The sequence below is a fragment of the Anomaloglossus baeobatrachus genome, chromosome 8 (assembly GCF_048569485.1).
Source record: "Anomaloglossus baeobatrachus isolate aAnoBae1 chromosome 8, aAnoBae1.hap1, whole genome shotgun sequence".
Classification (NCBI taxonomy): Eukaryota; Metazoa; Chordata; class Amphibia; order Anura; family Aromobatidae; genus Anomaloglossus; species Anomaloglossus baeobatrachus.
Genome location: NC_134360.1, coordinates 245,110,947 through 245,134,842, shown reverse-complemented (window position 1 = coordinate 245,134,842; position 23,896 = coordinate 245,110,947). Strand labels below are relative to the sequence as shown.

General features: G+C 41.5%; 1 protein-coding gene across 2 annotated transcripts in view; it reads left to right on the top strand.

Annotated features, from left to right (window-relative positions):
• The window catches only part of LOC142248967 (G-protein coupled receptor 54-like), a 149,673-nt gene extending 135,797 nt beyond the window's left edge, over window positions 1–13,876 (top strand). For both annotated transcript variants that reach the window (XM_075320486.1, XM_075320485.1), the window contains exons 3-5: window positions 5,945–6,080; window positions 11,965–12,203; window positions 13,239–13,876. In XM_075320486.1, the coding sequence (XP_075176601.1) occupies window positions 5,945–6,080; window positions 11,965–12,203; window positions 13,239–13,613 (750 nt within the window). In that variant the 3' untranslated portion in view covers window positions 13,614–13,876. The remainder of the gene's footprint in view (window positions 1–5,944; window positions 6,081–11,964; window positions 12,204–13,238) is intronic.
• The last annotated feature ends 10,020 nt before the right edge of the window (window positions 13,877–23,896 follow it).

Sequence of the window (23,896 nt, the reverse complement as noted above, 5' to 3'; positions counted from 1 at the left end):
ATTTAAAATTCTGTGCAGATTTATTGCATTTTATACCTTTATAGTGCTCAGAGTGCTAATTATTTTTATACAGCGCTCCAAAATCTCATTCACAGCAAGTTATATGCTGAACTTCTGGCTACCTGCAGCCACCACTAGAGGGAGCTCTCTGTATATGGATCTCTACAGTCTGCTTTTATCAGGGCTTTTTCACATGTTGTAACTTTTTCTTTGTTTCTACACATTTTTGCTTTGAAAAAAACCCAATGTTTTACAGCAAATTGAATGTAATTTCTGAAATCTCATGCAAAAGTTGCTTATTTGTTCCTGGCAAAAATTGAGCCATTTGCGGCATGGTAATTGTTTTAGCATTTTTGCAGCGATTCTCAACAATTCAAATGAATGGGGGGAAAACGCATGAAAAAAAAAATGCACATTTTTCTTGCCAACACTCTAGGTTTTGCAAATACTCAGCATGTGCACACAGCCTTAGTTTGGGCAGCATGATTCAAGTGACAGTTCCCTTTAAATCAAAATGGTATAAATAAAAAATACTGTTTACTCCTCAATGAAAAGAAGTCGTCACATAGCTCCGTCAACAGTGAAATAAAACAAAAAAGTCATGGCTCTTAGGCTGTGGCAAAATAATGCAATTAAAATTTTTTTTAATTATAATATATATACTAGCTGTACTACCCGGCTTCGCCCGGGTTAAGGGTTAATAACTGTTGTTAACAAGATAGAATGTATTAAAAAAAATTATTCTGCACACAAAAAACACAAAACAAATAGATACAAATGTAATTATTAAAAGGCAAAAACTAAGCTAATAGAAGCATTTCACATCATATATTTCAACACCACAGATATTCCACACAGATTTAACTAAAATTGGCCAAGTACGGTAATGTGCTCCGTCTGTCTCTTTCCAGGTCTGTCTCTTTCCAGGTCTGTCTCTTTCCCCGTCTGTCTCTTTCCCCGTCTGTCTCTTTCCCCGTCTGTCTCTTTCCCCGTCTGTCTCTTTCCCCGTCTGTCTCTTTCCCCGTCTGTCTCTTTCCCCGTCTGTCTCTTTCCCCGTCTGCCTGTCTGTCTGTCTCTTTTTTTTGTCTGTCTCTATCTCTCTGTTTCTTTCCCCATCTGTCTCTTTCTAGGTCTGTGTCTTTCAAGGTCTGTCTCTGTCTGTCTCTTTCCCCGTCTATCCCTGTCGGTCTCTTTCACCGTCTGTTTCCCCGTCTCTTTGTCTGTATCTTTTTCTGTCTGTCTCTTTTCCTGTATGCCTGTCTTTGTCTGTCTCTTTCCCCGTCTGTCTCTATCAAGGTCTGTGTCTTTCCCCATCTATTTTTGTCTGTCTCTCTGGCTGTCTCCTCCTTCCCTGTCTGCATGTCTGTCTGTCTGTCTCTTTCCCCATCTGTCTCTTTCCCCATCTGTCTCTTTCCAGATCTGTCTCTTTCCAGGTCTGTCTCTTTCCAGATCTGTCTCTTTCCAGGTCTGTCTCTTTTCTCGTCTGTCTCTGTCTGTCTCTTTCACCGTTTGTCTCTGTCTGTCTCTTTCCCTGTCTGTCTCTCTCTATCCGTCTCCCCACCGACATCTTATTACCTCACATATAAGCTTCTTATACTATGAATGTCTTTTGTTCCTATAGCAACCAATCACAGCTCCTACTAATAACCTGTAGTTCCAGGCTCCATTTACTTTAATGGAGGCATGTTTTTTGGAGAGTAACTGGAAAGCGCGGGGTTACATTTTCCTGTCAAAACATAGTCTACGACGTTCCCTGGGTCACATGAGGCGTCTGTGCAAAATTTCATGATTGTAAATGCGACGGTGCAATGGTGCAGATACACTTTTCGTTTCACTTTTTCCCCATTATGTAGATAGGAGCAAAATTGATTGGTAAATTGGAACGTGCGGGGTTAAAATTTTGCCTCACAACATAGCCTATGACGCTCTCAGGGTCCAGAAGTGTGAGTGTGTAAAATTTTTGTGGCTGTAGCTGCGACGGTGCAGATGCCAATCCCGGACACACACACACACACACACACACACACACACACACACACACACACACACACACACACACACACATTCAGCTTTATATATTAGATATAATAAATATTATTATTATTATTAAATTAGTAATAAAATTAAAATATTTACATTTGGCAATGTTGTGTTTGTACTGACCCAGACAATAAAGATGGTGTTATTTATGCCCCAAACTATAGATATGCTCCTAAACGTTCATCAATATCAGTTATGCGCACCCTATGTAGTATCATTGAAAAACAAGTAAAAAGCAGCAGAGTGTTTGCACCATTGATTTGGCGAATCCCTACACTTTCCATACAGGTCCCAGCTAATATTCCACTTAAAGGGAATCTGTCATAAAAATGTTTCCAACCATTGTGAAAGCAGCATGATATAGCAGCAGAGACTCTGATTAGAGCACTGTGTTACTTACTGGGCTGCTTGCTGTAGTTTTGCTAAAATCACAGTTTTATCTCAAGGTAATTATCACTAGACGACTTAAAAACCTGCTGCCATGTATAACTCCGCCCCCAACTCTGATTGGCAGCTTTCTGCCTTTTCACAGTGTACACAAAAAAATCTGCCAATCAGTGATGTGGGTGGGGTTATACAGAGCTCAGCATTCAGAGAACTGGGAAATCTGCAGGAGATAAAACTGTGATTTATATCAAAATTGCAACGAGCAGCCCAGTAAGTGACACATCGCTAGAAAAAGTGTTTCTGTCTCCACATCGGGATGCTCTCAGATGTGGTAGCAAAACCTGGTGACAGATTCCCTATAAGAGAATATTGGCTATGGAAGGATCCTTTCTCAATACATGGCTCTGGTAAAAAGGGAAAAAGGGTGCAAAGATTCCAGAGGTATTGTTAATGGCTAAAACTGCTTATTTATTTAATATACATAATTACTCTTCTAAGGCTATGTTCAGACATTGCGTCTTTTTTTTTGCAGTCGAAACCTGCTTTCTTGGCAGTAAAAAAGCTGCTTCGAAAAAGCAGGTTTTGCTGCTTATTTTTGCTGGGCTTTTGCTGCTTTTTGACTGTCATTTATCTACAATACATGTGTAAATATACTTCGTTTCATTCAACAGAAAAACAGCAAAAACGCAGTGGTTGCGGTTTTGCATTTTCTGATTGCCTTCAATGGTGAAAAAATACTGCAAAAACGCTGAAAGAAAAAGAACGCTGCTTCTTTGATAAATGCAACAGTTTCCATTTCAGTCTGGAAAAAAAAGCAATTGTGTGTCTGCATTAGATTTCTGAATCTCATAGCATTTGCTGGTCCTGTAGAAAGCAGCTTTTATTTTACATAAATCTCATGAAAAAAACATGGAAAAAAAATGCATGAAAAATGCAATGTGTGACCATAGCCTTATTACGGTATTGTACTGGGTAGATCCATTCCAGGACAATACTCTGCTCGTCTCAGTCACTTTTTATATTTTCTCCGCACTGATGAATTGTATCAGTTTGGAGTTCAGAGAGTATCGATGAATACAATTGTTACAAACCCTCAGCTGTAAGAAGTGTTAGAGGGAGTCTGACAGCACAAATAACTACAAATATTTAAAAAAAAAAAACTGACCCGCACATCCAACAAGTGTGAATAGGTGCTAGCTGAAAAACATACTAGAAGATATATAAATGAATACATATATTATTATTATTATTATTATTATTATTATTATTACTATTACAGCAGCACACTAAAAAGCCAACAATCTATAAGGGAACTCTGGCACTGCATTACTGCTATAGGAATATATGAAAAAAAGAGATATTTAGCATATGTTTTGGCCAATGCATGTGAGCCCGGTCACCACGGCAAGGTAATTTCTGTATACCGGGAACCTAACCTGAAATGCCACTATCTGGGTTAAAAACCTCCATGTCTGGGCAGCTAGACTCCTGCTATAAAGGATATGAACATATAACCCAGATAGTGGTATTATACAGGTTAGGTTCCCGTTACACAGAGATCACCTTGCCGTGGTGACCGGGTTTACATGCATTGGCCAATACATAAACTAAATATCTCTTTTTTCATATATTCTTATAGCAGTAATGCAGTACCAGAGTTCCCTTATACATTGTTGGCTTTTTAGTGTGCAGCTAAATGCATCTTGTAGCACCAATAACTATTCAAACCAAGCACAGGCAGTTGGTGCACCCCTGACATGGGTTCATAGTTTTCCTACCAATATATTTCCTTTTTATCTATCACTGTCTCCTCTGGTGCCTGAAAAGTCAGATCTATCAGTCAAGAAGAAGGACTGAGAAGATAGAAAGACAAGTAGGTGGGAAAGTGACTGAACTGTTTGGCCGAGGATGCACCGAGAGCCTGTGCTTGGTTTGGACAGTGATGTTGTGCAGACAGACTCCATTTAAAGGGGATGAATACTTTCATATAACTTTTTAGAATAAGCCGTCTCATGTGTGACATTATCACCAGTTTTCCCCTTTGCAGACTTTACCTCTTAAAGGGTATGTTTTAGCGTCTTAAAGGGTTAAAATTTTACAAAGTGCTTCTAAAAACAAGCAACTTACCTCTTTCTAAGGATTTTTAGTTTTATAAATTATTTGCCAGTTTAGCGGTCAACTTTGCAGTCTTCAGTGACCCTGTGCTCCTCCAGTGCTGCAGAGGCAAAGCTCAATCTTCAGGGGCGCACCGCCTTCCGAAATGCAGGAAGTTGGGAGACAGAGGAGCGGAGAGCTTATAAAAGGAAGAGGAGTAGGCAACCTCATAATCTGCAATTGACTCTGAGCTGCTGTAATGTCTCCCGACACTTCACACAGAGAGATATCCCTGCTCGTCATTAACACAGAGAATCAGGGACCGCATGGAAGATATTATAGAGTGGTACTGAGCAGTGTAGCTGTGAATCCAGCTTTGGAGTGAGGGAAAAGACTTATTACAAGGCTCGGCTCGAACTGTTGTTTTTTTTTTACTCTGCTCTTCACCCTTTTCCATAAAATGCTGCCTGCTTTAAGCAGTTTTTCCACAGTGGATGATAAGTTCTCGATGCAGGGCTGACAAGGGGAGTCAGAAGCAGATTTCTCTACTCAGAAATATTACAAAGTGTCATGCCTCGGATTTGATCCAGCAGCCTGCGTCCGTTTCCCTCTCCACTGATTGATTGCTCTCAGTGAGAGAAACAAAATTAAAATTTTGTAGTTGTGATACCTTTTACCTCTCCACTGAGTCACAGTCAGGTTCAGTTGCTGTCCTGGTTCTGAACACTTTGTTTGTGTGTTCATTGCCTTGCTGCCAACAGGTGTTTCCAATACTGTAATTCAGTCTGCTCTATTACCCGGCAGGTGTAACTAGTTAAAGCTTCTCCGGGCTTCCATTTCCCACTGGTGATATTTCTGTAGTGGACCCTGCTTGGAACTTCAGCCTGTGTGCCTAGTGTTTCTTCTGGCAGATTATAACTTTTGGTTTACCTTATTTTACTCTGCCCCTTCCCCCAGATTCTTAAGGAAGTATTTGATACCCTTGATGGCGGCTTAAGAAGCAAATGTCCTAGTGGTCATCTGAGTCATCCAGTTAGGGTTGTTTCAGTCTGCACAGGGACATTTAGGGACTGCACATCTGGGACTTCTAGTCTGTACAGGAACTGGACAGGTGTAGTAGTGTTAAGTTAGACCATATTTCATGTAATATTCCACATGTGCACGTCCTTGCACATAACAAAAAGCTTCTTATATTCTCTTGTGCGACTGATATATGCAAAATATGTTTAAATTAGAATTTAAATTATAGACTATATAGGATTTTGACCTCTCGAAGTAACTAAAAATGATTCTATTCACTAACAGCAAGAAATATTCAAAATGGTGAGAAACAAACAGTCTGTAAAGCGGTTGTAGCTGCAAACTTTATCATCCACCTTATTAAAATAATGTAAAATGTGTTTTTTTGTGTGATTGATCGCAGGTCACAGTCCAGGCCACGTGTATCACTTTGACAGCAATGAGTGCTGACCGCTGCTACGCTACATTATATCCACTGAGGTCACTGAGGCACCGCACTCCCAAAGTGGCCATGATCGTCAGCATCTGCATCTGGATAGGTAAGAAGTGATAATAACCATCAAAATCCATAAAAAAGAACACACAGTGAATAGATTCACCGGGTCCAACAATTTTAGAAAAAGCTTTCCCCCTCTGCAGTCAGTGTGCGCAGTCTCCATCTCCTCTACAGTCGCTGCGCGCAGCTTCCATCTCCTCTGCGGTCACTGCACGCAGCTTCCATCTCCTCTGCGGTCACTGCGCGCAGCTTCCATCTCCTCTGCGGTCACTGCGCGCAGCTTCTATCTCCTCTGCGGTCACTGCGCGCAGCTTCTATCTCCTCTGCGGTCACTGCGCGCAGCTTCTATCTCCTCTGCGGTCACTGCGCGCAGCTTCTATCTCCTCTGCGGTCACTGCGCGCAGCTTCTATCTCCTCTGCGGTCACTGCGCGCAGCTTCCATCTCCTCTGCGGTCACTGCGCGCAGCTTCTATCTCCTCTGCGGTCACTGTGCGCATCCTCTATCTCTTCTGCGGTCACTGTGCGCATCCTCTATCTCTTCTGCGGTCACTGTGCGCAGCTTCTATCTCCTCTGCGGTAACTGTGCGCAGCTTCTATCTCCTCTGCGGTCAGTGTGCACAGTCTCTATCGTCTCTACGATCAGTGTGTGCAGTCTCTTAACCTTATATAAACTCTGTGCAACATACAAAGAAATATACATATTCAGCTCAACTTCAACAACAATCAGTGTCAGCTCCCTGGGGGGCGCATGGAAAAACCAAAGGGAAGAAGGATGAATATAGATCCATGCAAAAAAAAAAAATCTAGCACTAATTAGAGTAATCCAGGAATACGCGAGTCGGCTCAAAACACATGGGCCAGGGCCACTATTATCAGGGATGTCCTGCTTTACAATGTGTGCAGCGGTAAAACATTTTTTATGAATGTAATTGTTTTTTATTTTACACCAGAGACCCAAGTGCTGGATTTTTATATATATATTTTTTTTTTGCTTGGACCTGCAAATTCTGTACAGTCTCATCCTTTTTGCTTTTTGTGCCAACACTATATGTAATCTCTCCTTATTGTACAATCACTGGGAACAGTCTCTTCCTCCTGTGCAGTCTCTCTCTCCTGTGCAGTCTCTCTCTCCTGTGCAGTCTCTCTCTCCTGTGCAGTCTCTCCCTCCTGTGTAGTCTCTCTCTCCTGTGCAGTCTCTCTCTCCTGTGCAGTCTCTCTCTCCTGTGCAGTCTCTCTCTCCTGTGCAGTCTCTCCCTCCTGTGCAGTCTCTCCCTCCCAGTGCAGTCTCTCTCTCCTGTAGTCTCTCCCTCCTGTGCAGTCTCTCCCTCCCAGTGCAGTCTCTCTCTCCTGTGCAGTCTCTTCCTCCTGTGCAGTCTCTCCCTCCTGTGCAGTCTCTCCCTCCTGTGCAGTCTCTCCCTCCTGTGCAGTCTCTTCCTCCTGTGCAGTCTCTTCCTCCTGTGCAGTCTCTTCCTCCTGTGTAGTCTCTCCCTCCCAGTTCAGTCTCTCCCTCCTGTGCAGTCTCTCCCTCCTGTGCAGTCTCTTCCTCCCAGTGCAGTCTCTTCCTCCTGTGTAGTCTCTCCCTCCTGTGCAGTCTCTCCCTCCCAGTGTAGTCTCTCCCTCCCAGTGTAGTCTCTCCCTCCCAGTGCAGTCTCTCCCTCCTGTGTAGTCTCTCCCTCCTGTGCAGTCTCTCCCTCCTGTGCAGTCTCTCCCTCCCAGTGTAGTCTCTCCCTCCTGTGCAGTCTCTCCCTCCCAGTGTAGTCTCTCCCTCCTGTGCAGTCTCTCCCTCCTGTGCAGTCTCTCCCTCCTGTGCAGTCTCTCCCTCCCAGTGTAGTCTCTCCCTCCTGTGCAGTCTCTCCCTCCCAGTGTAGTCTCTCCCTCCTGTGCAGTCTCTCCCTCCCAGTGTAGTCTCTCCCTCCCAGTGCAGTCTCTCCCTCCTGTGTAGTCTCTCCCTCCCAGTGCAGTCTCTCCCTCCCAGTGCAGTCTCTCCCTCCCAGTGCAGTCTCTCCCTCCCAGTGCAGTCTCTTCCTCCCAGTGCAGTCTCTTCCTCCCAGTGCAGTCTCTTCCTCCCCAGTGCAGTCTCTCCCTCCCAGTGCAGTCTCTTCCTCCCCAGTGCAGTCTCTCCCTCCCAGTGCAGTCTCTTCCTCCCCAGTGCAGTCTCTCCCTCCCAGTGCAGTCTCTTCCTCCCCAGTGCAGTCTCTCCCTCCCAGTGCAGTCTCTTCCTCCCCAGTGCAGTCTCTCCCTCCCAGTGCAGTCTCTTCCTCCCCAGTGCAGTCTCTCCCTCCCAGTGCAGTCTCTTCCTCCCCAGTGCAGTCTCTTCCTCCCCAGTGCAGTCTCTCCCTCCCAGTGCAGTCTCTTCCTCCCCAGTGCAGTCTCTTCCTCCCCAGTGCAGTCTCTCCCTCCCAGTGTAGTCTCTTCCTCCCCAGTGTAGTCTCTTCCTCCCAGTGTAGTCTCTTCCTCCCAGTGTAGTCTCTTCCTCCCAGTGTAGTCTCTTCCTCCCAGTGCAGTCTCTTCCTCCCAGTGCAGTCTCTTCCTCCCCAGTATAGTCTCTTCCTCCCCAGTATAGTATCTTCCTCCCCAGTGCAGTCTCTTCCTCCCCAGTGCAGTCTCTCCCTCCCAGTGCAGTCTCTTCCTCCCCAGTGTAGTCTCTTCCTCCCAGTGTAGTCTCTCCCTCACAGTGCAGTCTCTTCCTCCCAGTGCAGTCTCTTCCTCCCCAGTGCAGTCTCTTCCTCCCCAGTGCAGTCTCTTCCTCCCCAGTGCAGTCTCTTCCTCCCCAGTGCAGTCTCTTCCTCCCCAGTGCAGTCTCTTCCTCCCCAGTGCAGTCTCTTCCTCCCCAGTGCAGTCTCTTCCTCCCAGTGCAGTCTCTTCCTCCCAGTGCAGTCTCTTCCTCCCAGTGCAGTCTCTCCCTCCCAGTGCAGTCTCTCCCTCCCAGTGCAGTCTCTCCCTCCCAGTGCACTCTCTTCCTCCTGTGTAGCCTGTCCCTCCCAGTGCAGTTTCCTACTCCTGTGCAGTCTCTTCCTCCTGTGCAGTCTCTGGAGCTTATATTGTCAGTGAATGTAGTCTCTTCTACCTGTGCTGTTACTGTGGGCAGTGTCCTCCTATGAAGTTTTTGCATCTTTATCTGATGTAGTAACTGCAGTCTCTTGCTCCTGTGCAGTCACTTTGTATAGTCTCTTCCTCCTGCACAGTCGCTGTGTGTAGTCTCTTCCTCCTGTGCAGTCACTTCCTCCTGTGCAGTCTCTTCCTCCTGTGCAGTCTGAGTGCGATCTCTATCTGCTGTGCAGTCTCTGTGTGTAGTCTCTTCCTCCTGTGCAGTCTCTTCCTTCTGTGCAGTCTCTTCCTTCTGTGTAGTCTCTCCCTCCCAGTGCAGTCTCTCTGTCCCAGTGCAGTCTCTTCCTCCTGTGCAGTCTCTTCCTCCTGTGCAGCCTCTCCCTCCCAGTGTAGTCTCTTCCTTCTGTGCAGTCTCTAAGTGTGATCTCTATCTGCTGTGCAGTCGCTGTGTGTAGTCTCTTCCTCCTGCACAGTCACAGTGTGTAGTGTCTCTAGAGACTGGACAGTTGTGATACTTTCAGCATATATTACATTACCAGTCAAAGCTTTGGGCACACCTATTCATACAATCAACGATTTGTTCTTTTAGGAATGTGAACATTGTAGATTCAGACTGAAGGCAGCAAAGCCATGAAGGAAACAATGCACATGGAAACAAGTAGCAAAGAAACAAGTGTAAAACAAACCAAAATATGTGTTAAATCTTAGATTCTTCTAGGTACCTTCAATTTACTCTGATGAAAACATTACACCTCCTTGGCTTCCTCTTAAGCAGCTTCATCAGATCTTCACCTGGAATAGCGGACAACAGTCTTGTAGGAGTTCCCAGAGGTGCTGAGCCCTTGTTGGTTGCTTTGCCTTGACTCTGCATCCAGCTCATCCCAAACTGTCTCAGTTGGGATGTGGTCGGCGATTGTGGAAGCCCTGTCATCTGACGCTGCCTCCATCACTCTTGTTCCTGGGTCATTGTCCTGTTGCAACACAAATGATGGTCCCACAAAGTGCACACCAGATTGGATAGCATGTTGTTGAAGAATGCTGTGGTAGCCATGATTAGTAATATGCCTTGAACTTGAAATAAATCACCAACGTCATTTATGAGGGCTGTTATCTCACGTGTTGTCAATTTGTGATTTTTGAGGCTGGCAACTTTGATGAACTTATCCTCTGCTGCAGTAATAACAAGTGGTATTTCTTTTTGAGGTGAACATAGTGAGCGCCAGTTTCATCATAGAAATTGGTAATTTTTTTTTATTGCACTTGAGGATGCCTTCAAGATTCTAGCAAGTTTCAGGATTGATTGACCTTCATGTCTAAAAATAATGATTGAGTGTCATTTCTCTTTATGTATTGAGTGGTTCTTGCCATATTCTGGCTTACAAGAGTTGTGGGATAGGGCTGAGTGCTGTATGGAGCTGTGCACCAACACTGCCTGTGCAAAAAACACCTGTTGGTTGAATACACTTTCTGAAGGCTGGTGATGAACTGTTGTTGAGTGGACCTGTTAATTAGAAGCTTTTGCTGAAGAATGCTGTGGTAGCCATGCTTAGTAATATACCATGAACTTGGAATAAAAACACCAACATCATTTATGAGGGCTGTTATCTCACGTGTTGTCAATTTGTGATTTTTGAGGCTGGCAACGTTGATGAACTTATCCTCTGCAGCAGAAATAACAAGTGGTATTCCTTTTTTGAGGTGAACCTAGTGAGCGCCAGTTTCATCATAGATATTGGTAATTTTCATGATTGCACATGAGGATGCCTTCAAGAATCTAGCAAGTTTCAGGATTGATTGACCTTCTTGTCTTAAAATAATGATGGAGTGTCATTTCTCATTATTTATTGAGTGGTTCTTGCCATGTTCTAGCTTACAAGAGTTGTAGGATAGTGCTCAGCACTGTATGGATACTGTATCTGCATATAACAGCCAATGGTCGAATACACTTTCTGAAAGCCTGTGATTCCATGAATGAACTTTTGATGAGTGGACCTCTTCATTGAAAGACATTGCAAGTGACATCCCCATGAAGCTGCTCATAAGAAAATCTGGGGGGGTTAAACCGCGTCATCAGAGTAAAAGGTAGGGGGTACTTTGAGGAATCTAAGTTTTAACATATATTCTGGATTGTTTCCTATGTATTTTTTATATTCCTTGTCTCCATAGGTGTCCTGTGATTACTGTCACAAGGTGGCGCAGTATGCAGTAAATGGAACGATAGTCAGACAGGCCAAGATCATAAACCAGGAGGACACGACAGTACACGAGGGGAGAGCAGACAGAGATAAGGTCAAGATACAAAGCAAAGGTCAGGGTTCCAGGAGAGTACGTACAAAATACAGGGAGTAGGCAGTGATGTGGTTAGGAGGAAGTCTAAGGTCAGAAGCTAGGAAGTCGCAACAGAAACAGAGGGGCAGGCAGAGAGGGGTAACCAACAGTCTAGAGTCGAGAGACCAAGATCTGAACATTGAGCACCACGGGAGCCAACAGCACAACTGTAACCAGGAAGTACAACTGGCGGCATCCTGAGCTAACACACTCCCTAATGAAGCAGAACAATCACCAGGAATGAAAAGCATCTGCGAGAGCACCTCCTAAGACCAGCGTGAAACCCAGTGCTGTGAAACAACCAGCAGAGCATTCATCCTGCAAAACGCTCTGCTCCATAGGCAACATATACTGGCTCTGCAGGAGAGCACAGCAGAACAATACAAAATGTTCTGCAAATAGGAATCGTGACATGTCCAAATTGAAGGCAGCAAAACCACAATGTGCACATTCCAATAACAACAAGGAATTCCGCATGAACAACTGTGTCCAAACCTTTGACTGGTATCTTATATAGAGCATATCACAATATCATGTGTCTCCCCCCGCAGGGTCATTGCTGTTGTCCACTCCCATCATTCCTTACCAAAAGATCCAGAATGGTTACTGGTACGGACCAAGAACTTACTGCATAGAGCAGTTTCCATCAGACACCCTGAAGAAAGCGTGTATCCTCTACCAGTTCCTTGCCGTCTACCTTCTGCCATTGTTGACCATCTGTCTGTGCTACTCATTGATGCTGAAGAGGGTTGGACGACCGGTGGTGGAGCCCATAGACAACAACTATCAGGTGGGGTTATAATGTGTCCAATACTGCAGAAACACATCACATAAATATCCACAACGCTCTGTATTTGTCACGATTGTGTATGTTGAGGTCAGTGACAGCTTTTGGACTGGAGCCTCGCATCTGACACTCTTCATTTAAATGGGTTTTGTTTTTCTTGGCACTGAAGTGGTTAAGTGCCAGTTTTGCTATTGCAGCTTTTCCAAAGCAGTTCCTTGCTGAGTGATCAGCTGCACTTACTAAGTAGTCACACCCTTCAGCTTTAAATAGTGGTGTATCCCAGCATTCCCTGCTGAAGATACAAACTCATTTGTGTCCTGGCCGCCTTTGAGGAAGGTTCTGCTAGTCTAGTTCCTGTGCTCAGGCTATATGCTTTTTGTTGTTATTCCCCCCCCCCCCCCCCCGTTTGTCTTTACTTCCCTGATGTATTGTTAGTGCAGCGGTGAGGACTAGTGAACCCCACCTGCCCCTCACTAGTCAGGGTTACAATAGGGTATTCCAAAGGTCCCGGGTTCCAGTTGTGGAAACTGTATAGGGACTGGTGTGAAGAGGAGGGACCGTTGCAGGAGAGGTTAGGAGATGCCCACCTGCCGCTCTCACTAGTTCCAGGGCCTCCCGTTGTTCATGTGTCCCGGTGCCTCCTTTTTAGTGTTTTTCGGGTTTTTTTTGTTGTGCTTTAGATGCAAATAGGTCTGAACGCACCTCGCCACACTTGCTACGCGCGTCGAGCATGACAGTATTCTCTAGTCACATCCAGAGCTGCATTTATAATTCTGCTTAGCTTTGATGCCACATCCCTGCATGCTTTTTTTTTTGGGCAATGTAATGTACAGTATATACCATTAACATCCCCAGATTTCAATGTTGTACAGTAAGGTTCATCCCTTGCATCCTGGCGCAGCTTCTGTCAGTAGAGCAGAACTATGATTGCAGCTCTGGTTGTGACTTTAGTATAACACATGAGTTGTTGAACGAATCCCCGTTTTACATAAAGATTATGGTTTTAAGTCATTTTGAACCGTTTCTCCATCCTTCCAGGTGCAGCTCCTCTCGGAGAGAACCATCGCCATGAGGAGCAAAATATCCAAAATGGTGATAGTGATCGTCATGCTCTTCACCATCTGCTGGGGCCCCATCCAGCTCTTCAGCCTCTTTCAAGGATTCTACCCAGGATTTCAAGCCAACTACGCTACCTATAAAATAAAAACCTGGGCCAATTGTATGTCCTACGCCAACTCGTCCATCAACCCCATCGTCTATGGTTTCATGGGCGCCAGCTTCAGGAAGTCCTTCAAGAAAGCCTTCCCGTTCATGTTCCGGAATAAAGTGAGGGATGGAAGCATCACCTCCGGGACCGTCCAGAACGAAATGAAATTTGTCGCTATGGAGTCGACCAACCAAGATGTGAAGTGAAGAGGTTAATGCTTCTTTATGTGGAGTTTCTGGAACGAAGCGATTCTGGAGCGAGCTCAGGAGACGTCCTCAGATACATGGAAGCAAATAATGGACGGAATTGTATTATACCGAGAGATGAGGACAATCTCTGCCACCGCCAGAACATTTATACAGGATTTTGCCATAAAATTTGTGATTTTCTACTTTAAGATGTTGTGTGTCTTGTCTGTAACAAATCTTTATTTTGTATTTCTATTCTGTCTATTCATTAAAGAACAATATAAAACTGAAGTAACATGTCCTAATAATCCACATCCTACAAGTATGGAGTCGGGGAAGTCTGTGTAATATAACTGAACCCCAGACTATGAGAACTCCCTAGAAATTATGCTATCTCTGTTCAAGGGTATATCTACGATAATACTGTCCTCTATGTACAAGAATATAACTACTATAATACTGCCCCCTATGTACAAGAATATAACTACTATAATACTGCCCCCTGTGTACAAGAATATAACTACTATAATACTGTCTCCTATGTACAAGAATATAACTACTATAATACTGCCCCTATGTACAAGAATATAACTATTATAATACTGCCCCCTGTGTACAAGAATATAACTACTATAATACTGTCCTCTATGTACAAGAATATAACTACTATAATACTGCCCCTATGTACAAGAATATAACTACTATAATACTGCTCCCTATGTACAAGACTATAACTACTATAATACTGCCCCATGTACAAGAATATAACTACTATAATACTGCCCCCTATATACAAGAATATAACTGCTATAATACTGCCCCTATATACAAGAATATAACTACTATAATACTGCTCCTATGTACAAGAATATAACTACTATAATACTGCCCCTATGTACAAGAATATAACTACTATAATACTGCCCCCTATGTACAATAATATAACTACTATAATACTGCCCCCTATGTACAAGACTATAACTACTATAATACTGCCCCCTATGTACAAGACTATAACTACTATAATACTGCCCCCTATGTACAAGAATATAACTACTATAATACTGCCCCCTATGTACAAGAATATAACTACTATAATAATACCCCCATGTACAAGAATATAACTACTATAATACTGCTCCTATGTACAAGAATATAACTACTATAATACTGCTCCCTATGTACAAGAATATAACTACTATAATACTGTCCCTATGTACAAGAATATAACTACTATAATACTGCCCTCTATGTACAAGAATATAACTACTATAATACTGCCCTCTATGTACAAGAATATAACTACTATAATACTGCCCCCTATGTACAATAATATAACTACTATAATACTGCCCCCTATGTACATGAATATAACTACTATAATACTGCCCCTATGTACAAGAATATAACTACTATAATACTGCCCCCTATGTGCATGAATATAACTACTATAATACTGCCCCCTGTGTACATGAATATAACTACTATAATACTGCCCCTATGTACAAGAATATAACTACTATAATACTGCCCCCTATGTGCATGAATATAACTACTATAATACTGCCCCCTGTGTACATGAATATAACTACTATAATACTGCCCCCTATGTACATGAATATAACTACTATAATACTGCCCCTATGTACAAGAATATAACTACTATAATACTGCCCCCTATGTACATGAATATAACTACTATAATACTGCCCCCTGTGTACAAGAATATAACTACTATAATACTGCCCCCTGTGTACAAGAATATAACTACTATAATACTGCCCCCTATGTACAAGAATATAACTGCTATAATACTGCCCCCTATGTACAAGAATATAACTACTATTATACTGCCTCCTATGTTCAAGTATATAACTACTATAATACTGCCCCTATGTACAAGAATATAACTACTATAATACTGCCCCCTATGTACAAGAATATAACTACTATAATACTGCCCCCTATGTACAAGACTATAACTACTATAATACTGCCCCCTATGTACATGAATATAACTACTATAATACTGCCCCATGTGTACAAGAATATAACTACTATAATACTGCCCCCTGTGTACAAGAATATAACTACTATAATACTGCCCCCTATGTACAAGAATATAACTACTATAATAATACCCCCATGTACAAGAATATAACTACTATAATACTGCTCCTATGTACAAGGATATAACTACTATAATACTGCCCTCTATGTACAAGAATATAACTACTATAATACTGCTCCCTATGTACAAGAATATAACTACTATAATACTGCCCCCTATGTACAAGAATATAACTACTATAATACTGCTCCCTATGTACAAGAATATAACTACTATAATACTGCTCCTATGTACAGGAATATAACTACTATAATACTGCCCCTATGTACAAGAATATAACTACTATAATACTGCCGCTATAAACAAGAATATAACTACTATAATACTGCCCCCTATATACAAGAATATAACTACTACGGTATAATACTGCCTTCTATGTATAAGAATATAACTACTATAATACTGCCCCTATGTACAAGAATATAACTACTATAATACTGCCCCTATGTACAAGAATATAACTGCTATAATACTGCCCCTATGTACAAGAATATAGCTACTATAATACTGCTCCTATGTAGAAGAATATACTATAATACTGCCCCCTATATACAAGAATATAATTACTATAATACTGCCCCCTATGTACAAGAATAAAACTGCTATAATACTGCCCCTATATGCAAGAATATCAATTCTATATTACTGAAATACTGAAGGAACATATATATGGATACATAGGTCACCCTGAAGAACTGCACCTGGATACTTCTGTGTGGCAGGAAAACAGAAGAAAATGAAAAAATCTAGCGCTTGTTCCACTTTGACTGTTTTTATTTGACATCCCACATAGCAACAATGGAAAAGTCACAGCCAAAACAGATAAAAAAAATGAGATTGAAATGTGCAGATGCGTTTTGGTTAGAATACCTTAGCAATTGCAATGAGTTAGGTACTCTTACCGAAACGCGTCTGCGTATTTTAATGTTTTTTGTGTGTTTTGGCTGTGACTTTTCTATTGTGCTATGTGCGATGTCAAATAAAGGCATTTTATTTTAAAGGGAATCTGTCACCAGGTTTTTACCACCTTATCTGAGAGGTGAATAAGGTAGGAGAAAAGACCCTAATTCCAGTGATGGGTCACTTAATGGGCTGCTTGATTCTATCTGAATCAAGAAAACAATTAAATCAATGACCTATAGGAACCTAAAAAAGTCCCAAAATTCCTCTAAAAGAAGAACAGAGGTTATTTAGCAACTAGTAAAGGAAAGTCCAGCGCTGAGCAGATAAATTAAAAGTCCAAAATTTATTGTGGAGATTATTAAAATCCAGCAAGTAAAGGCTATATCATGTGGAAGCAGATAGATCAACGCGTTTCGACTCTTAAATCTTAATCATGTTCTCATGATTAAGACCTGAGCGTCGAAACGTGTTGATCTGTCTGCTTCCACATGATATAGCCTTTACTTGCTGGATTTTAATAATCCACAATAAATTTTGGACTTTTAATTTATCTGCTCAGCGCTGGACTTTCCTTTACTAGTTGCTAAATAACCTCTGTTCTTCTTTTAGAGGAATTTTGGGACTTTTTTTTTAGGTTCCTATAGGTCATTGATTTAATTGTTTTCTTGATATGGATAGATTTATCTCCAGTTTACTCTGGATACGAGGTCACGTAATCCACCGGTTGCTAATTTATTAGCACAGGTAATGGAGACTGAAGTACGTAACGAGGCAGAGGCTGCAGGCTGCATGTAGAGTACATGAGATGATGGCAGTAAAAGGTCACCGGCGAGAAGAAATGATTATTGATTTGTACGTATAACACTCGGCAGTGAAAAATGATCATCTCTACCCGGTGAAATAAATGAGTTGATATAAGGTGAACGCTGTAAAACCTAATAATGTGCAATAGTCACAATATCATTATTTATCATTTTAGACTGATCTGCGTCCTTAGGCTACTTTAAAAATCCGTCAGGTCCATTGTTGTGACGCAACAACAGATCCGTAGTTTTTTAGATGACAACTGATGCAACGGATGTGTTATTTCACAGGATTCCGTTCACTGATCCGTCGCATCCGTTGTGTGTCCGTTTTTTGACGGATCCGTCGTGATCCGTTTGTGTTTGGGACAGCCCAGTAAATGTGCCAAACATGCTGGACATGCTCAGTAGAGCAAGACGGAACCCAGCACTGGATTCCGTCATGTGATGGATTATGACTGAATCCAGCACCATAGACATATAGCTTGTGACGGAGGGCGATGGAATCCTGCGGAGTCCGTTTTTTTGCCGCTTCAAAAAACGTTACATGCAGCGTTGCTCCCGCCTGACAGTCAGTAAACGACTGATCCGTCACGTGGCGGATGCAACGCAAGCCCGTACGTCACAATCCGTTGCTAATAGAAGTCTATGGGGAAAAAAGTGATTCCTGCAAAATATTTTGCCGCTTACCGTAATTCTTCAAGGCGACGGACACAAAACAACGCACGTGTGAAAGCAGCTTACAAGTGACACGGTATCAATTCCCAGTATTCGTTCTATCTGCCCTTATAAAGTAAACTGTGTCACTTCTTTTAGTATTCTCAGTATTATTCCTTACAGATGACACTCAATCACTTCTTGGTAAGTGCCCTAATTTCCCAGTATCACTTCTGCTTGCTGGATACAAGTCTCAGGATATAGAGTGTCATCCTCCAATATTAAACATGGATATACAGGAGGACCAACCGTCCAAAATATTCCATCAGGCGTCAATTATCAGAGTCTGGAGCTGCTGCATGGCCTGAAAGGTGCCAAAATATAATACCCTCTCTTGACACCATTGTATCGTAACTGATGTGATCTTCCAAAGCTAAATAATGTCAAGAAGGTCAGAATCAATGACAGGATGATATGCCGTATTCACGATAGAGATGAAAGGCGATGTTTCTAGTCTGGTCTATGGGCGCAGCTGGTAATTCTGCACCCCTCCAAATATATTCCTGCTTCATTGTAGGTACACACTATGGTTGAAAAAAATAAATAAATAAAAGAAGAGGAGGATGACATGATGGAAGCGAGACAAATGTAACATATTCCTAATTTTTCCCTTATGTAGTGAAAGAAAAAAAATAAAGTCAAAGTCTATCTGCCATAAAAATACAAACCAATCCTTATTATCCCCAAATTTAGAGATCAGACCGGATACATCCTCAATAAAATATCTTGGATGTTTATATTTGCCTTTTGAGTTGTCCTTGCTCATTAGTTTTATTGCTCTCATTCTTCATAGATACAATATATTTCTACAGGAATCTTGGAATGTTTACAAATTAGAATCTTTCCTAAATACAAATATTGATACATTGTAATTATAAAGAACTCCAGTCCTGGCCATTAGTGATACAGGGACAGCTTCCAAGTCGCTGGTCAACACCAATACATGTCATTATCGTCACTATTAATGTTCATTATTGCTGGAAAGTGACACATTACAATCATCCAGGGCTCTACTACTGGCATCATTGATACATTGAAATTATCCATAACCCCAATCCTGGCCACTAGTGATACATTGAAAACTTCCAAGTAGCTGGACAACTATTATTAATGTTCATTATTGCTGTAAAGTGAAACCTTACAATTATCCCGGACTTTACTACTGGCCACCACTGATACATTGTAATGATTCCTAGTGCCACTGCTTACGATTAGGGATGATCGACTACCTCAAATATTCGGCTTCGCGAATATTTTCCGAATAGGTCGCCACTATTCGCGAATATTCGATGTGCAATGTAAGTCTATGAGAAACCTGAATAACAACTATTCGGAACTATTCGGCCTTCCCATAGACTTACATTGCACATGGAATATTTGAATAGCGGCGATTTATTCGGAAAACATTCGCGAAGCCGAATATTTGAGGTATTCGATCATCCCTACTTACGATCACCCCTTAAAAGGAATCTGTCACCAGGTTTTTACCACCTAATCTGAGAGCATCATAATGTAGAGACAGAGACCTTGATTCCAGTGATGTCACTTATTGGGCTGCTTACTGTAGATTTGATAAAATCACAGTTTTACCAGCAGTAGTGACGGATCCGTTGCAGATTGTGGTAAAACTGATGCAACAGATCCGTTTTTCTACAGGATTTTTTCATTGCAAAGGTTTTCTATTGAAAACCTATATGAACCCATGAGAGAGAGAGAGAGAGATGAATTTACAACACTTCTGGGCATGCTCAGATATAAAAAACGGAACCGGTCGACGGATCCATCATTTGACAGATGACGGATCTTGCGACCTATAGGTTTCCATTACAACTAACGACGGACGGTGACGGATCCGTCACTGTTATTTTTTTAGATGCAGACAAAAAATGTTCCTATGGACGTTGTCTCCGTGACAGTTGTCGACGGATGCGTCGTACAACAGAATTAACATGAGTCCATCCGTCGCTAACACAGATCAAAGAGAAAAAAATGGATCCTGCACTGGATCAGTTTTTTTCACATTTTGACAGATTTTGACTGATGGCAAAAAACGAATGTGTGAAAGGGGCCTTAATAAACCTGCTGCTAGTCTTACATAATCATTAGCGCTGTAATAACCCCGCACGCAACACTGATTGGCAGCTTTCTGCCTATGCACAGTGTACACAAAAAGCTACCAATCAGTGGTGGGGGTGAGATTATACACAGCTCAGCATTCAGAGAAATGGTTGATCTGCAGCAGATAAAACTGGGATTTTATCAAATCTGTAGCAATCAGCCCAGTACGGCTATGCTCACAGACAGCATTTTTGCTAATTTTTTTCGGCAGCAAAAGCTGATCTCTTGGCAGTAAACAGCTGCGGTTTTTGCTGCATTTTTGCTAGAATTTTAGTGTCATTTGTCTACAGTACATGTTTACATAAAGATAGTTTCATTCACCAAAAAAGCTGGAAAAAGGTACCAAAAACCACATTTTAATTTTTGCACATTCTCATTGCTTTCAATGGTGAATTAAAAAAAAAAGCCGTAAAAACTCTGAAAGAATTGGCATGCGGCTTCTTTCAAAAACACAGCAAATTTCCAATTCAATCAAGGAAAGAAAAGCATCTGTGTGCGGAAGATTTCTGGAATTCCATAGGTTTTTCTGGACTATAAAAAGCTGCTTTTTATTAGCAGGTATTTGCATAAAACTAATGAAAAAAACTCACAAAAAAATACAGCAAAAACCGCTAAGTGATATATCGTTGAATTCAGGGTCTCTCCCCATACATCATGCTGCTCTGTAAAGGGTTAGCAAAAACCTGATGATAGATTCCTTTTAATCCAAATATTGATACATTGTAATATTTTATAAGTCCACTACTGATACATTGTAAGCATCTAAGTCTTCATCGTTGGTCAACACTGATACATTGTAGCAATATATAAGTGCGCTACTAGTCTAATCATCAATGACTCCTCTCCTGCCCACCACTCATAGACATTTGTCTTAGATTTCATATATTTGCTCGGTTGTGACTTACACTTTGGTCATTTTTTGGCCTGGCATTTCTTCCACACTTGACAGGATATTTTCATTGGAACGGTGAAGCAAAAAAAAAATAAAAAAATAAAAAAAATAAAAAATAAATAGCGCTGTAAATGGCTCCTGGCAATCATTTTATAGCAGTTAGTAATATCTGCCATAGAGGAAAGGAGGAACCTTCAGTGAGTCAGTGCGGTGGTGAGTCACGTTGCCGACTTTGCCCTTTTCCTAATTATAAAGGTTGCTATTGTGTCTCCGCGCATTAAACCGCCTGTGATTTTCCCAGCGCACCCTCCAGGCCAACGTGTTCATGCCCAGGGCTGGTAAAGGTCACCTTCAAATTCACAGGACTATTGATTTTCATTTTTTAGAAAACAACTCACGCAAAATCCAATCCCTATGCTTCCCACGTCTGATAAGACTTAAGTTCTCATCAAGCACAAACAATTTTACACCAAAAGTGAAGGGATTTGAGTAGCAAATCCTAACTGACGATCACGGTTACTTATGAGAAAACGGATCTCTACGGGATAAATTGTAAGGCACCGGACGTCTGTAGGAAAAGGAGCAAGATTTCATATCAGATAAGGCCGATACGAAGCGATAACATCTGGATACATATATCTATTGTCCTAGAGATCACATAATATAAACATGGGAAGAAAAGGATTACAATGTATCAGTGCGATAACAATGTATCAGTGCGATAACAATGTATCAGTGCGATTACAATGTATCAGTGCGGTTACAATGTATCAGTGCGATTACAATGTATCAGTGCGATTACAATGTATCCGTGCAATTACAATGTATCAGTGCGATTACAATGTATCAGTGCGATTACAATGTATCAGTGCGGTTACAATGTATCAGTGCGATTACAATGTATCAGTGCGATTATAATGTATCAGTGCGATAAAAATGTATCAGTGCGATTACAATGTATCAGTGCGATTATAATGTATCAGTGCGATAAAAATGTATCAGTGCGATTACAATGTATCAGTACGGTTACAATGTATCAGTACGGTTACAATGTATCAGTGCGATTACAATGTATCGGTGCGATTATAATGTATCCGTGCAATTACAATGTATCGGTGCGATTATAATGTATCAGTGCGTTTACAATGTATCAGTGCGATTACAATGTATCAGTGCGATTATAATGTATCCGTGCAATTACAATGTATCGGTGCGATTATAATGTATCAGTGCGATAACAATGTATCAGTGCAATTACAATGTATCCGTGCAATTACAATGTATCCGTGCAATTACAATGTATCAGTGCGATTATAATGTATCAGTGCGATAACAATGTATCAGTGCAATTACAATGTATCGGTGCGATTACAATGTATCGGTGCGATTACAATGTATCGGTGCGATTACAATGTATCGGTGCGTTTACAATGTATCAGTGCGGTTACAATGTATCAGTGCGGTTACAATGTATCAGTGCGGTTACAATGTATCAGTGCGGTTACAATGTATCAGTGCAATTACAATGTATCAGTGCGATTACAATGTATCAGTGCGGTTACAATGTATCAGTGCGGTTACAATGTATCAGTGCGGTTACAATGTATCAGTGCGATTACAATGTATCAGTGTGATTACAATGTATCAGTGCGATTATAATGTATCAGTGCGATTACAATGTATCAGTGCGATTATAATGTATCAGTGCGATTATAATGTATCAGTGCGATTACAATGTATCAGTGCGATTACAATGTATCAGTGCGATTATAATGTATCAGTGCGATTACAATGTATCAGTGCGATTATAATGTATCAGTGCGGTTACAATGTATCAGTGTGATTACAATGTATCAGTGCGATTATAATGTATCAGTGCGATTACAATGTATCAGTGCGATTATAATGTATCAGTGCGATTATAATGTATCAGTGCGATTACAATGTATCAGTGCGATTATAATGTATCAGTGAGATTACAATGTATCAGTGCAATTACAATGTATCAGTGCAATTACAATGTATCAGTGCGATTATAATGTATCAGTGCGATTATAATGTGTCAGTGCGATTACAATGTATCAGTGCAATTACAATGTATCGGTGCGATTACAATGTATCGGTGCGATTATAATGTATCAGTGCGATAACAATGTATCAGTGCAATTACAATGTATCGGTGCGATTACAATGTATCGGTGCGATTACAATGTATCGGTGCGTTTACAATGTATCAGTGCGATTACAATGTATCAGTGCTGATCAGCCGATGAATACAGGCAGATTACAATGTATCTCAATATAACAGTCCATAAGGATGAAAAGTGATAGAGATCCAACATCTGATCAATAACTCAGAGGAAATCAAACCCCCTGTGAGACATAAGATGTTTTCTAAATATAAGGAAAAAATAAATGTATTCCTTCCAGGCTGCCATAAAGCAATTAGTATAAATCACTGGATCCATGTCCCTTCAGCAGAATTTACTACATGTAACGTGCAAGTATTAATTTTTCTGAAAAAAGAAGTCCAGGACTTTCTTACAGTGTGTCCCCCCATATCCTGTATACAGTGTGTACACCCATATCCTGTCCACCGCCATTAACTTGAGAACGGCGGCAGCTATAGACATAGAAGTGGTGTCTAGGTATAGTAAAGTAGCCATGCGCTACGCAATGAAATCACCTATAGCGCCACCTGGTGGAAAACAATAGAGTTAGCATTTTTATCTAAAAA